The sequence below is a fragment of the Ursus arctos genome, unplaced genomic scaffold, assembly GCF_023065955.2.
Source record: "Ursus arctos isolate Adak ecotype North America unplaced genomic scaffold, UrsArc2.0 scaffold_9, whole genome shotgun sequence".
In the NCBI taxonomy this organism is placed as follows: domain Eukaryota; kingdom Metazoa; phylum Chordata; class Mammalia; order Carnivora; family Ursidae; genus Ursus; species Ursus arctos.
The window spans coordinates 15,221,278-15,234,741 of NW_026623111.1; the positions used below are offsets into that span (position 1 = coordinate 15,221,278).

At 44.3% G+C, this 13,464-nt stretch overlaps 1 protein-coding gene across 2 annotated transcripts in view; it reads left to right on the forward strand.

Moving 5' to 3' along the window:
* The first annotated feature begins 7,136 nt into the window (after nt 1–7,136).
* Nucleotides 7,137–13,464, forward strand: part of SLIT2 (slit guidance ligand 2) — a 344,969-nt gene continuing 338,641 nt past the window's right edge. The window contains exons 1-3 of one of the 2 annotated variants that reach the window (XM_026514512.4): nt 7,137–7,903; nt 10,624–10,695; nt 11,880–11,951. In XM_026514512.4, the coding sequence (XP_026370297.2) occupies nt 7,725–7,903; nt 10,624–10,695; nt 11,880–11,951 (323 nt within the window). In that variant the 5' untranslated portion in view covers nt 7,137–7,724. The remainder of the gene's footprint in view (nt 7,904–10,623; nt 10,696–11,879; nt 11,952–13,464) is intronic. The other variant, XM_026514514.4, reaches the window with a different exon arrangement.

Consider the following 13,464-nt stretch of genomic DNA (forward strand, 5'->3'; position numbering starts at 1 on the left):
TAACCACCTTTTTGGAGTAAGGCTAAATTAGACCTGTCACATGTTTTCTGTTGTCAGTGAGCTAAAAATGATTTTTGTATATTAAACTTAGCAATTGATTTGATGATAGGAAATATTTACTTTGGACCCCAATTAAATGAAATGTTATCCCTCTAAACGTAATTCCATAATTCCCATTAAGTAGATCTCTATTACAAAGCAATTGTAACCAATTGTTATGTATTTAATTACATCAGTAAAACATGTGTGGAAATTTGTTTTCTCTTTGTTGTATAGGAGTCTGTATAATATCCTTAATTCTGCCTATTGGCGTGCAAAGCCTAAAACACTTACTGTCTGTTTCTTTACAGAAAAAGTTTGTTAACTCTTCGATGAAGACACTAATGTGACTCTTTCTTTGAGAAAATGGTTTTTGGGCCATCAGGCGGCCATGTTTCTTGAACTACAATTTTCTAATGGTGGTTATGAATAGTCTCTGTTAATCAGAATTGATTATTATCTAAAATATATACTATTTAGCTTTGGGATTTGAAAATATTTTATTGTGAGTTTATGTTAGACTAGAGCACCTCTTTGTAATTTTAGCCTGATATAATGACCCTGTAGCAGGAAGGTCAACTTTTTTTAACTAGCTGGAGCCAGCAGAAGGTGTGAGGGGTTTCTCTCCCTTCGTTCCCAAGTAACACAGGAAGATATTTTTTTTCTTTTGTGAAAATCCAGGAGGCACATTTTTAGACTTAGTAGAGTCGAAAGATCAGGCAACTTAAAATCATTTACAGCAGTATTTCCTTTTCCCTTGATGGTTAAATTCTTGCAAATTTATTTTAACCTCTTAAAACTATTAAAATGTTTCTGTATATTTTCCTTTGGGCTCTTTAATGTTAATGTGGTTTTTTTAACCTGCATCATTGGGTATTGACTATTCCTTTTACTGTTGTTGTTGTTGCCCAAGTATATTATATATTTAATGTTCAAATGTCTCTTTACTCCACCTTTACCTCCCCTAAGACATTTTGGTCTTAATTATATATAGAACAAGTCATTACGCTGTATACTTAAATGATAGAATTTGAGAAACAGTGTATCATGATGTTTATAAAATGAGATTTGGGGTGTCAGATCAGAACTCTAATTCCTACTTTTCCACTTATTAAGAACATGACCAATTGAATGAGTTCCTGTGAACCCACGTTTTCTTAAGTATAAATGGGAGATCAAAATAGTCTCTAACAGATTGTTGTGAGCATGAAAGGAGCTAAGTGTTTGGAACACAGACATTACTTAATAAATATATTATTACTAAGCTCTGGGAAGTGTTTATGGTTCAACTGGTCTAATCGCAACCTTATATAAATGAGAAAAACTATGGCCAGAAAATCTAAGGGACATATCCAAAGCCTCCCAAGTTATCTCACTTACCAGCATATCCAGGTTTTAGATTTTTCATTTAATTTTACCAGACCACCAACAAGCTATTTTATTATGGCAATGGAAAACCAACTTCACTCCTTCAAAGGATATCATGGGATGGAAGTATCATGAAACTAACTGTAACCATCTCTAGTCTTCTGCCCATGAAATACTGTAGTCTTGGGCAGGGCATGGTCTGTCTTCTACTCTTAAAGTATAGCCCCAGGGTTTTCCAGGCTTCAGGACAAGAAGTTATCTGATCATTTTAACAGTGAATGGAAATATCTAATCAATTCTCACAATAGCATACAATGTTTTAGAAATATTTAACTAGTAATAGCAGTAGTAAGGATGAAAGAAGTGATACTGCTTTTTATTTCATGAACACCTCTGTCTATGCCAGGCACTGTGCTTTGTCAGTTTGATAGATACTATCTTAATCTTCACCATAATCACGAACAGCGGGTATCATTATTCCCATAATATGTTAATATTAAACTGGTAAAAAAAACCATAAATATGGTGAATTTTTTTTTAACTGGCTGAGACATAATAATTAGGGCAGCTTGGTGAGACTGAAGCCCTTTTCCACCTCTCCAGGCCATTTCTTTGGAAAATGAGCCTAAGCTTTTGTTGCCTCTGTGGGGCTGTACATAAAAATATTTTGGTGCCCCCTAGAGGTTATCAGGTACGTGCACTTGTCAAATGCCCAGCAAGGAGAAGCCAAAGCCCGCTCAGCAGGCACCATCCATCACTCAGTGCTGCTTAATTCTCTATACTTAAGTGGCTCAGAGGTAAGCACAAAGTAGCTCTAGAAAGCAGTGGTTCTCAAATTTCAGTGAGCATCAAAACCACTTGGAGGGCTTGTTAGAACCAGATTGCTGGCCTCCACCCCCAGAGTTTCTGATTCTGTGGGTCTGAGGTGGGGTCTGAATATTTGCCTTTCCAGCTCCAGTCTCTGGCCTTTCTGATGCTTCTGGTCCAGGAACCATACTCTGAGAACACTGCACTAGAGAATCATCTCAAACTTTAAGCCAACTCCTGAAGCTGTTCGGGTATTAATATGCTTGGGTTGCTGCAGCTGCAGGCCCTAGCTCTCCTCTCCTCTTTTTAGATGACCATAACTAGAGAGTGACAGTTCCTGATGAATTATAGATTCCTTGATCCCTGAGAGTTTCAGAGGGTCTCTAGATATTGCTGTGTGTAGGAGAACCAATTGAGGTTGGAGGTCAGAGAACTCAGGTTCTGATTTCAACTCTGCCATTTAATCAGACCTGACTAAAGACCAGTGTCCTCACCTGAATACGAGTAAAATGTCAACCATATACAGTTACACTGTGGTTTTTTTGTTTGTTTGTTTGATTTAAAGATTTTATTTTATTTATTTGACAGAGATAGAGACAGCCAGTGAGAGAGGGAACACAAGCAGGGGGAGCGGGAGAGGAAGCAAGCTCATAGCGGAGGAGCCTGATGTGGGGATCAATCCCAGAACACCGGGATCATGCCCTGAGCCTAAGGCAGATGCTTAACGACTGAGCCACCCAGGCGCCCCTACGCTGTGGTTTTAACTCCATCAACTAGCTTGGCACTTGGGATGCATGGAAAAATATTTAGTTAAATCTCAATCTCCATGATTCTGGGGTTCCATATCTATATTTCAAATGCAAAGATATTGTAAGAAAAATTAGAAAATTAACACAAGCACATTTTGCAACAATGGAAAATAATAGCATGGAGGCAGTTTAAGACATGTAATTATTCTGTTAACTTCGTGAATTTGATCAACGCTATTACTGCTATTATATTTTTCACTCATATTTACCTCTTTTTCATCATTCTTCTTCTTATTCCCTTTCTCCGTATGTCCCAATTTCATCAACTTTTTTCTTCAAAGAAAATGCAAATTGAGAGAATGCTTGCTTTTTATTTTTTTAACTTTATGAGGTTTTAATTTAAATTGTTTTCTAAATTATCATAGCAACTGGATTTTTTTCTCAACATAATAGGAGACTTGAACGTTGACTCCAGTGGTTTCCACGTCTGTTTAATTCAGGTCAGGATTTATGGAGACCTCATGTGGTGACAAGAGGCACCACAGAAGGCTTTTTTCAGAATGGGTATAACACAGTCAAAGAGAAATTCAGATCTCATTTGGGATCAACATAATCCAGGAAAATGAAGACCTAGAAGTTAATGGTACTGAAGCATGCAAGGCCTCCAAAAAAACACCCTACAATAATACTGAAGGAATACTATAATAATAGCTTTCAAAATGAGAAACCTGGTCACTCATGTATAAATTTCCCTTTATTAACTGAAAAGTTGATAACACAGAGAAATTAATGTGCCATGTTGCTCAGGAATTAGTTGCAGTCTTCTTTTTATTCTTCATGAAATCCATTGGACATATCTTCTTATTTAAATTTTCATCAAATTTAAAAATGCTTTCCAATAGGCATGTTGCTACAAATGTTATTTTCAGTTCTTTTCTTGGCTTTACACAGAATGGAAAGTGAGCCAGGCAAAGAATCTAACTTGAACTCATGTTTATGACTTTCCTTTGTGCAACAATATAAATAGCATTATTTGCAAATATTGGAATGCAAGATACGTTTTGCAATTAAAATAAAGAACAATGATTCTAGGTGGCAGATAAAGTTGAACATAAATACATCTTGTTGCTGACAAGGTATCAGAGATACGAAATTAAAGTAATTAGTGTGGTAGTAAACATATTTCAACCACATAATATACTGGTACAGACTAAAGAAAATTCACTGGGTTTGGGGTAGGGTGGTGGAAGAATCCTTGGTCATTCATAGGCACTTAATCTTTAACTCATTATCCTTACAAGAAAATGTGAGTATGCCTTTCACTTTTTCCTTCTTAAAGAAGTTACATAAGAGACCTTTAAGCTAAAATCTAGAAGGACAAATGAGTTAATAAATGTTAAATGTTTTTAAGTCTTTAAAGGAACAGAGCAACATAAATCTATGGCATTAAAATGAGTAATCCAAGGAGTTCCAGTTTGGTTATCTAATAGATTCCCTGTCTTTGGAAATGTCCACAGAATAGCTTAGGATTTCCAGACCCGGCAAAATGAACAGGTAGAGACAGCCTCATTAAAAGACATTTTGGAAATTTTAAGTAGGAAAAAAGTTAATAGAGATATCGGTGAAATTTCAGATTGAGTACATTCTTATGTTAAAATAAAAGGGGGGGGTCAATTTTCAGGGCGTCGACTATGACTATGTGGTAGGCATATTGTTAGATGTTGGAAATACAAAAGTGAATTGGACAGATCCTCGTGCTTTCAAGGAGATGACAGATAATGACACAAATAATTATCACACTATGAGACTGGTATTAAGCTGGGAGTTTGCACTACTTCCTGTGAAAGCCTTGTAAGGTGGAATGAGACAAGGAAGAAGGAGATGAGGCACTTTAAATTCAAGCAAAGTAATTGACTCCTCTAGTTATCATTTCAACTCAATCGTGACATTGGTTTTTGCCTGAGAGCAGTGGGAGCAGGAGGGTTGTAGCAGTTGCCAGACACACATCACACTAAAAAGGCAAGAAGAAACAAGGAAATTCTCCTTCAAAATATAGTGTGTGTGTCGGGGGGGGGGGGGGAAATCTAGATCTTCCCCTAAATAAAAGAAACCTTCTGGTTACAATGTGCGTTTCTAGCGATTTAGTTTTCCCTCCTAAGAGAGTAAAATCACACACATTCAAGCCCTTAGGGTTTTGCGAGCATATTGTATACCCAAGACGTCAACTGAGCCTGGTGTTAAGTGTGTGACTATAAAGAAAGGGTTAAACGGAAGGGGGTGGCTCAGAGATGGGAAGGCTGGCGAGAAGGCTGGAAAACTTGCAAAAACTCTGAACTTTTAAGCTCCCAAAAATACACATGTGTGTGTGAGCGCAGGCAGATCTATTTCGGTAGATTTTTTTTTTTAATCATAATCTCTCGGTCTCTCTCTTGCTGCGCAGCAAACACACTGAGCAGCCCCTCAGGATCGCGTGGCTAAAGCTGCAGCAAAGGCACTAGCAGCGCTATTTATTTAAGAGTCGCGTTCAAAGCCGCCCTCTCCCCGTTCCTCCACCGCGAACAACCAGCTCGGAGCTTGGGGCACCTCCCGGGCCCTGCAGCTGGGGGCGGAGGCCCGGGAACCTCCTTCCTCCGGCAAACTTTGTCGGGGCGTGGGAGCTAAGGCGCGAGCCAGGGCGCGCGGGAACGCGCCGCCCGCCGCCGCCTCCGCCTGGCGCTGGCAGCCCGGGCCTCACCTCTCCCGGGCGAGGTGCGGGCGCCCAGCGCGCAGCCAGTGGGCGGTGCCGGGAGGCGCGGGGCGGGGCCGAGGGGTGGGAGCTCCGCTGGGTATATAAGGCCGGCGCCGGCTTAACTTCTGACTTGGGGTTATTTATTTGGGGAGCGCGCGGACCGCGGAGGCTGCCGGCGGCGGTGGTGGCGGCGGTGGCTGCCGCAGACGGTGGTTAAAAAAGGCGGCGGCGGCGGCAGCAGCGAGTGATGGGAGCGCCGTGGCTCCCGGGCGCAGGCGGGAGCTGCCGAGCTTTCTGGGCACGGCGGGAGTGCTGAAGAGAAAGGGAAGCGTCCGGGGGCCTGAAGCCGGCTCCAGAGGCGCGGGTCGGGTTTTTGTTTGGCTGCGCTCAGCGCCAGGCAGCCCGAGCGAACAACTCCAGTTACAACAACAACCCACCTTCCCGCAGCCGAGCGAGACTAGGGCTGCTGCGTCCGTCCTATTGTTTAGACACTTGCCAGGAGCTCGGGAGCCAGCAGAGCCACCGAGTCCCCGCTGCCTCTCGCCGCTTTCCCTCTCCGCCCCTTCCCTCCCTGAAGGAGGCGCGGAAAGCAGTCAGGAGAGGGGAAGGGGCTGGAAGGAGACTGGCTGCTTGGGACTGCGGCCGCCGAGTCAGGTGCAGCACCAGGAGCCGGGCGGCGTCGCGACGTCGGCGGGAAGACTGCCACCGTGGCCGTGGGGGACGGGATTCAAAGCCTGGGAAAAGTTCCTGCACTTTGAGAAGGAGGGCCCACTTGCGGGCGGCTGTCGGGAGCGGCCAAGGGGCTGCGTCCGCCTAGGAGCCTGCTCTGGTTTCGTCCACCTTTGCCATCAGGTGTCTGCTGCGGAGCTGCGGCGCATCCGGGAGACGCGAGGGGCTGACACACGCGCGCACACAGGACTGCCATTCAGTCGCCTCCTGGGCTCTCCTCGGAGTAGCGGATCCCACCGGCCCACTGCCACCTCGTCATCCCCCAGGACTCTCCGGCAGGACCCAAGACAGGGACACCTCCACCTTGGCCTTTGCACTCCTGGCCTGCCTGCCATCCAGCCCCGACTCAATCCTCGGAGGAGCTCTGGTCCTCAACTTGGCCTCTTGGATTTCCTCTGTCGGGGTGGTGACTAGTGGATATTGCTGCCGGCTGCGTCGGCCCCATTGCCCTTTTGTCTTTTCTGCGTGACCTCGGGGAAGGCCCTGGTGCGGAGCGTCGCCAAGGACGCCGGGCGGGAGGCGGGATTGCCGAGACATCCTTCGGCGAAGTGCATGTGTGTTTGCAAACCGCTCTCGGCTGTCGGGAGACGGCGAGGACCTGTCCGGGCTGCGCAAGAGCCGCAGGCTGTCGGGAGGCCGCGGGAGTGAGCCGCGCCGGAGCCCCGCAGCGCCGCCCCGCGCCCCCCTGGCTGCGCCCCCGCCCCGTGCGCCCCCGCGCGCCATGCCCAGTAGCCCGACGCGCTCCGCTCCCGGCCCGCTGGGTTCTTGCGCCTTCTAGCTTCCGAGAGCCCACTTTGATCGAGGCCACCATTTCTGTTGAGCACCTCTCTTCTGTCTCCTAGCCTCCCCACTGGAATCGGATTTGCAGAAGGGGTCAGTGGAATCCGAGCACTCCCTTTTCCGCGCAACCGGCCCTGCATCTTTACGGACGTTAGAAGACCCAGCTCTTTTACCGCCAAGTTGATCTTTCTGAGACAGACGACGCGTGATCTCCTCCCCGCAGCTTTGGGGTCTCCTTGTAGCCTTAGCCTGTCCGATTGATCTTCAGGACCTAAAGTTGCCCGAGGAGTGCCTGCCCTGCTGGAGGAGGGTGGAGGGGAGGTGGGAGGCACGTACCTGTGTCAGCTCTACTGCCCTGAATATTATTACTGTTACTTCCATATTATTTTGTGTACATTTACCCGGACATTCTGGGTTCCTAGTCCCGCGCCAGATACTGGGCCTCAGACACAGCGCGATTCGCGCGGAGCAACGAGCTAAAGAGGAACCCCCGGCGCCGGCGAGCGAGGAGGCGGCGGGGGAAGATGCGCGGCGTCGGTTGGCAGACGCTGTCCCTGTCGCTGGGGTTAGTGCTGGTGATCCTGAACGAGGTGGCGCCGCAGGCGTGCCCGGCGCAGTGCTCCTGCTCGGGCAGCACAGTGGACTGTCACGGGCTGGCGCTGCGCAGCGTGCCCAGGAATATCCCCCGCAACACTGAGAGGCTGTGAGTATGGGATCTTCCACCCCTCACCCCCATACTGGGTCGCCCATTCCCTTCCTCGAGACTGGAGGGATCAAGCGGCACAGGGACCTGTGCCTGGGTAGCTCTCCTGCACGCGCATTCTGGGCTAGAACTCCCTGGGAGGGCGAAGGACAGGAGGGCGCTGCACAGGGAGGGGCCGCTGCCCAAGGAGGGGCGGGCCCGCTGGCAGCTGCGCTTGGTCCCTTCTTCCCACTCTCGTCCAGCCACTTGCATCCCAGGGCAGGCGACTTTTCTGGGGCTTGGAGAGCCGGGGACGTTGGGACAAGTACTCGCTAGTGCCCGGGGCAAGGGAGACGCGACTTTGTTCCCCAGACTCTGTAAACGGAGTCACCTTGCGGTTGCCAACACTGGTGGGTCGGTTTCAGGGCCAAATCCCAGCTTTTGTCGCCGCGGGGTGGCGCGGGGAGACATTGGCGGGGGTACTCAGAAGGGAGAAATCTTCCCTCCCCGGCTTAGTGTCACCCTCCTGGGGACGGAGGGGTGGGGAGAAGGGGTCGTGAGGCGACAGAGTCCGCCCAGGGGGCGCTTCTGCAGGCCTCCGAGGGAAGGATGCCCCAGGACTTAGGCAGCTCGGTCGGTCTCCGCATGCCGCCCCGGCGACTTTCTCCCGCCCCCCACGTCCCCAGGGAGGAGGCGGCGGCGGCGGGCCCCAGGAGACCTGTCCAAAACAGTGACTGAAGAGGAGGACCTTTTCCCAACGTGTAGGCGAAGTTAGGGCTGGCTCTCTAACCCGAACCTGCCGAGCGGGGTCCGACTGCTCCAGCGACCCCGTGGCCCTCCGCTGCCCACCCCCCGGCCCTTCCTGTTGAGCCCTTGGGCCCCCCGCACACCTTTCTGGCAGTTTCTGCGCCCATTCACGTGGCCGCAGTTCTCCTTCCTCCCCTTCTTCGCGCTCTGCTGCCCGCAGACATCCCCGCCTCCCTGTCTCTGTGAATCTCTAATGAAGAAGTAATCGCAGACCCGGTGTTGACGGCCCACGCGCTCCTTGTGGGGCACTTCCCGAGTTCAGGGAAGTGGAGCATGGAGGCCATTCCCTTTGTGAACGCTGAGGCCGCCGCCCCGCGCTGCCCGAGCGCCCTGGGCGCGCTCCACTCACCCTTGCGCGTGGGCCCGGCGAGCGCAGGGCGAGGGCGGCGGGGGCAAGCGCGCCCCGACTCTGCTCCCGGGGCTTCTGCACCCCCCGGGTGTGAGGGTTGCACGCCGCGGAGGGCACCCGCTGGGACCCGCACGTCTCCACCCGCGCGGTCGCAGCGCCTCGAGTCGCTCTTCTTATCTAACCCAGTTCCCTCGCTCTCAGCTTAAAGGCCAGAGTTGAGCCCTTTCTTCCTTTGCAAATGGCTCCCCCACTCCCAGCCTCACTGGCCTGCCCCCCACTTCTCCTCCCTCCTTCCAAGGCCCACAGCGCTGGGCTAGTTGGGGCCCTACCAAGGGTGTCTTGTCAAAATGTGATCTACCACGTTTGTCTGGGGCGGGGGTTGGGGGTAGGGATTCACGTTATGTCAAATAGCCCGTAAAAGACCCCAGCAATTGTAGGAACAACTTGGTGGTACTTTGCTCGGCATGGAGAGTGGGTTGGGGAGAAAGCAATGCAGAATTCTGGCTAGCACTTGTCATTTCGTGCTATTCAAAAACAGTTTAAAGTTTAGGCACTAACACGTCTTACTCAACAAAAAGGGAATGCACTCAGAACAAAATATTGAGTTTTGGGTCCTTGAAAAAAAATATCCCTATGAGGGATCAATAAAGTTTTCAGTAAATAGTTTACTCAGTGCTAGCTTATAGAATTCTATCATTGACAAAATAAGTACTTTGCATACAGATTTCCAACATGATGTTTTCAGCTTAGAGGTAAGAGAAAACTTACTTCCGTAAAGGCGAACATTCAACCCGCAGCAAAGCCTGGTTTTACTTGAAATGATTGGAACCAGGGCAAGTTTAGATCTTGACCTAAGATGCCAGAAAAGGGGGTGGTGACTTGAAGCAAACGTGGTGCTGAAATCCGAACAAAAATGTCAGGGCCTGAATCTATTTCCATTATTACCCCCGCTCATAGTTTTGACTTTACCATCACAGCGGGGTTCCCCGAGCTGTAAATGAAGAGTTTAGTTTTCATACAAACATAGAATAGTTGGAAGGTAAATGCCTATAAATGCAAGTCTTTGAAGTGCAGTTCTTTTGATGGCACTCTAACTTTTTTCTTTGCCTTAGGAAGTTTAGCCCCCATGCCACCTAAGGATAGGGTTCTGAATTTTAAAAAATGTCTTCCTGGGTAGTAATAGAAAATTATTGTTCTTAACTTCCTGAGGGGAACTTTTTCGGGGTGTGCCTAACATTAATAGTTAAATTAGCAGAATACCTGTGAAATTAATGTACACATCCTCATAAAAACAAAAATTGAAAGCACTCCCATACAGACACAAAAGAGGACTTCTGATAATCTAATCACTTCGTGTTCTTGTCAGATGCCAGTAAACAGGGACTCATAAACTTGCGAAGAATCATTAAAAATATATACATATTTCAAAGCTTACTACTTCTTTCTCTCTTTTACTTTGTAAACTACTTTAGAGATTGGAACCGATCTTTCCCCTTAAAGTTCTTACTAAATTTTTTATTTTTCTTTGTTTAACAAGATGTTGATAGGAATAAAATGGAACTTTCATTTTCTTGTTTTGTCTTAGGGATTTGAATGGAAATAACATCACACGGATTACCAAGACAGATTTTGCTGGTCTTCGACACCTAAGAGTTCTGTAAGTATGTTCTCCTGTATTTTGAAGATTTTTCTTTTGTTCTTAAGGGTGCATATTTTGTATTGTTACTGGTCTCAGATTGAAAAACTGTGCCAATGACAAAAACATAAAATTTTAAAAGGTCTTGGTTTCCTTTCTTTTTTTGGTTTATCATTGTATTACAGCTTTTGATGGAAATGTAGGCTTTTATTTTAGGTTGGATGCTTGCCCTTGAAACAGTATTATAGAAATGACCTCAAATGTTTGCTATACCATACCCTAAGTGCCTTATGCATAAAAACGTGTAGAATAATTGCTTTCGCAATATGAATAAGTAATGTGAGACATTTGATACACTTTTAGGATTTGAGATTAACTAGAAAGAATTTAAGTGGGTCTACATTTTATTATTACTAATATAAAAGACTTTTCTAGCAAACAACACTTAGATGTAATTTCGAACATTAAAATCAAGCAGTCCAACTTTCCTGCAGTTTTTGATGGGAAATGTTTCTCTGTGAAAATACACTGGTCAGTCATATTTTGAATTGTTTCTTGTATTTTACATCTTTGCTGTTTTTATGATATTGTTGCAATATGATTACTTCTTTAATTAGTGGGTAAAATTTGTTGTGAGGGAACCCTCCCTGGGGGTTCAATGTAATGTAAAACTGTTTTTACCCACAGATTTGTAAATATTTACATTGCAATGAATATGTAGTTTTGATCACTGTGTGTTGGGTGTTGATCTTTTAAAGGATCCATTTTGACCATTATGAAATCTTTCAATTTCTGATGTATATCCGGAAGTGAATTAAAGTATTTGTATGGTGACACGCTGTATATCGATTCTTTCCGTTAAGAACTCACTCCAAAATCACTTTACCAAAAACAGCTATCAAAACTGCAGTGTCATGGGGTTGCTGCTTTTCAGGATAAACTATAGTCGGAGGGTCAGAGTTTTGACTAGTAAATTGTAAGAAACTACATTAGTATTTTCTGTCGAAGTTTTGTGATGTGGATGCTCTTTGTCGTCTGTGATTTCTCTCAAATATATCATGATTAAATTTGATATTAAAATCTCAAACCAGAGCAACTGCTTAATTTTATAAAGGGAAAGAGGTTACAAATTTTCAGTTGCTGCACTGAAACTCGCTCAAATGGGGAGTGGTAACATTAAGACCCTATTATACTTTGCATTTCAGTCAGCTTATGGAGAATAAGATTAGCACCATTGAAAGAGGAGCATTCCAGGATCTTAAAGAACTGGAGAGACTGTAAGTATTTTTAATTCCAAAGTTATGACGACATAACTGTATTTTTAAAAAATACTTGAATTTCAAGGGCCATGTCTTCAATTTCATGTCTTAGTCTTTGAACATTTTACAGAAACAAGAGGTCGAACAAGTGGTTTTCAGACTAATTTACAATTAGAAATTGTGGAATTTTGCACAAATGGTACTAACTTTTAATAAAGATAAAAAAAATACAGACTTCCTTTCCTGAGACATTGATTTCCTCTAATAACCATTGCTTTGGTACTTAGAGAGGTACATGTTTTCCTTATGGTCCATCTAGTTTGTTTTATTTGATTTATAGGAAGAAAGGTAGTGATTTTATTTGCATTTATAGTATATTATGGAAAAGAAAAGTTTGCTAGTAGTTATTTTAATTTTCATGATGTTGCTTTGTGTGTCATTAGTGACATTTGAGGACAATATTTTAAATTCTTAATGATACAAATTTGCTTTTTGATATTTATCACTTATGGTGAACATTGTTAGTAATAGCTATTCACAGCTTTATTTCATTATTTCATAGTAGCTTTCTAAATATTTCTCCTGTAGAAAGAATTTAAAGATTAATAGAAATGGAAGCAAGAATTATATTATCAAAGCCTGGCCATTTTAACATTGATTTTTTTTTTTTCTTCCGAGAATATCATGTGGACTCCAGATTTTAAAATTTATTTTATTTTTTCAGGCACAAAATCTTACACATTGATATATACTTCTTGAGGGAGGGCCATTATTAATTTATATCCACAGTATACATCTACAAAGGACAAATCTTTTGTCTACAATAATTAAAATAAATTACACACTTTGTAATTTGAAGTATGAATCCCATGTCTCATATGTCTTGATAACCCAAGTTTAGTAAGTTTGCATTTTAAGGGCAAATAACAGCTCTATTAAAAGGAGCAACAATTTCCATGCCTGTTTTAATAGGCACTTTAGGTAAAAATAAAAATTTTATTTAAAATAATGAAATATGAAGTTCATTTTAGGCATAGCACGTACTCAGAGTCACTGGGCCCAAGGGCAAAAGTTAATTCTGTGTAATTGTAAGTAGAAAAAAAATGGCTTGTCAACTTCTAAGATATTTGTAAGTATATAGGCTCCATTTTTATCACCACAAGTAAAATTAAACCCAGAGGTGTCTATTTTACGGTAAAATTTTGTCCACGATAAATATTACAATATAGAGAATATAATTGTGGAATTCAAACTAAATTTAAAGTCACTACTTTCAGCTAGTTTTCAGAGAGAAGTAAAAACAAGGTAAACATTTGGTTAAGTTCATTACGAAGTTCATAAGTTCATAACCTATCTTTTAGTATATAAAAATACTCTGAAAATATACATGGATCTTTTTCATAGCCTTTTATGAATTCCTAGTGAGTATCTTGTAAAGGTGTTTTTAATTCATCTATGTACAAAGTATCAATATAATTTAAATACTCGGTAAGATGAATAGATAATTTAAAATTATAAGTCAAACATAACA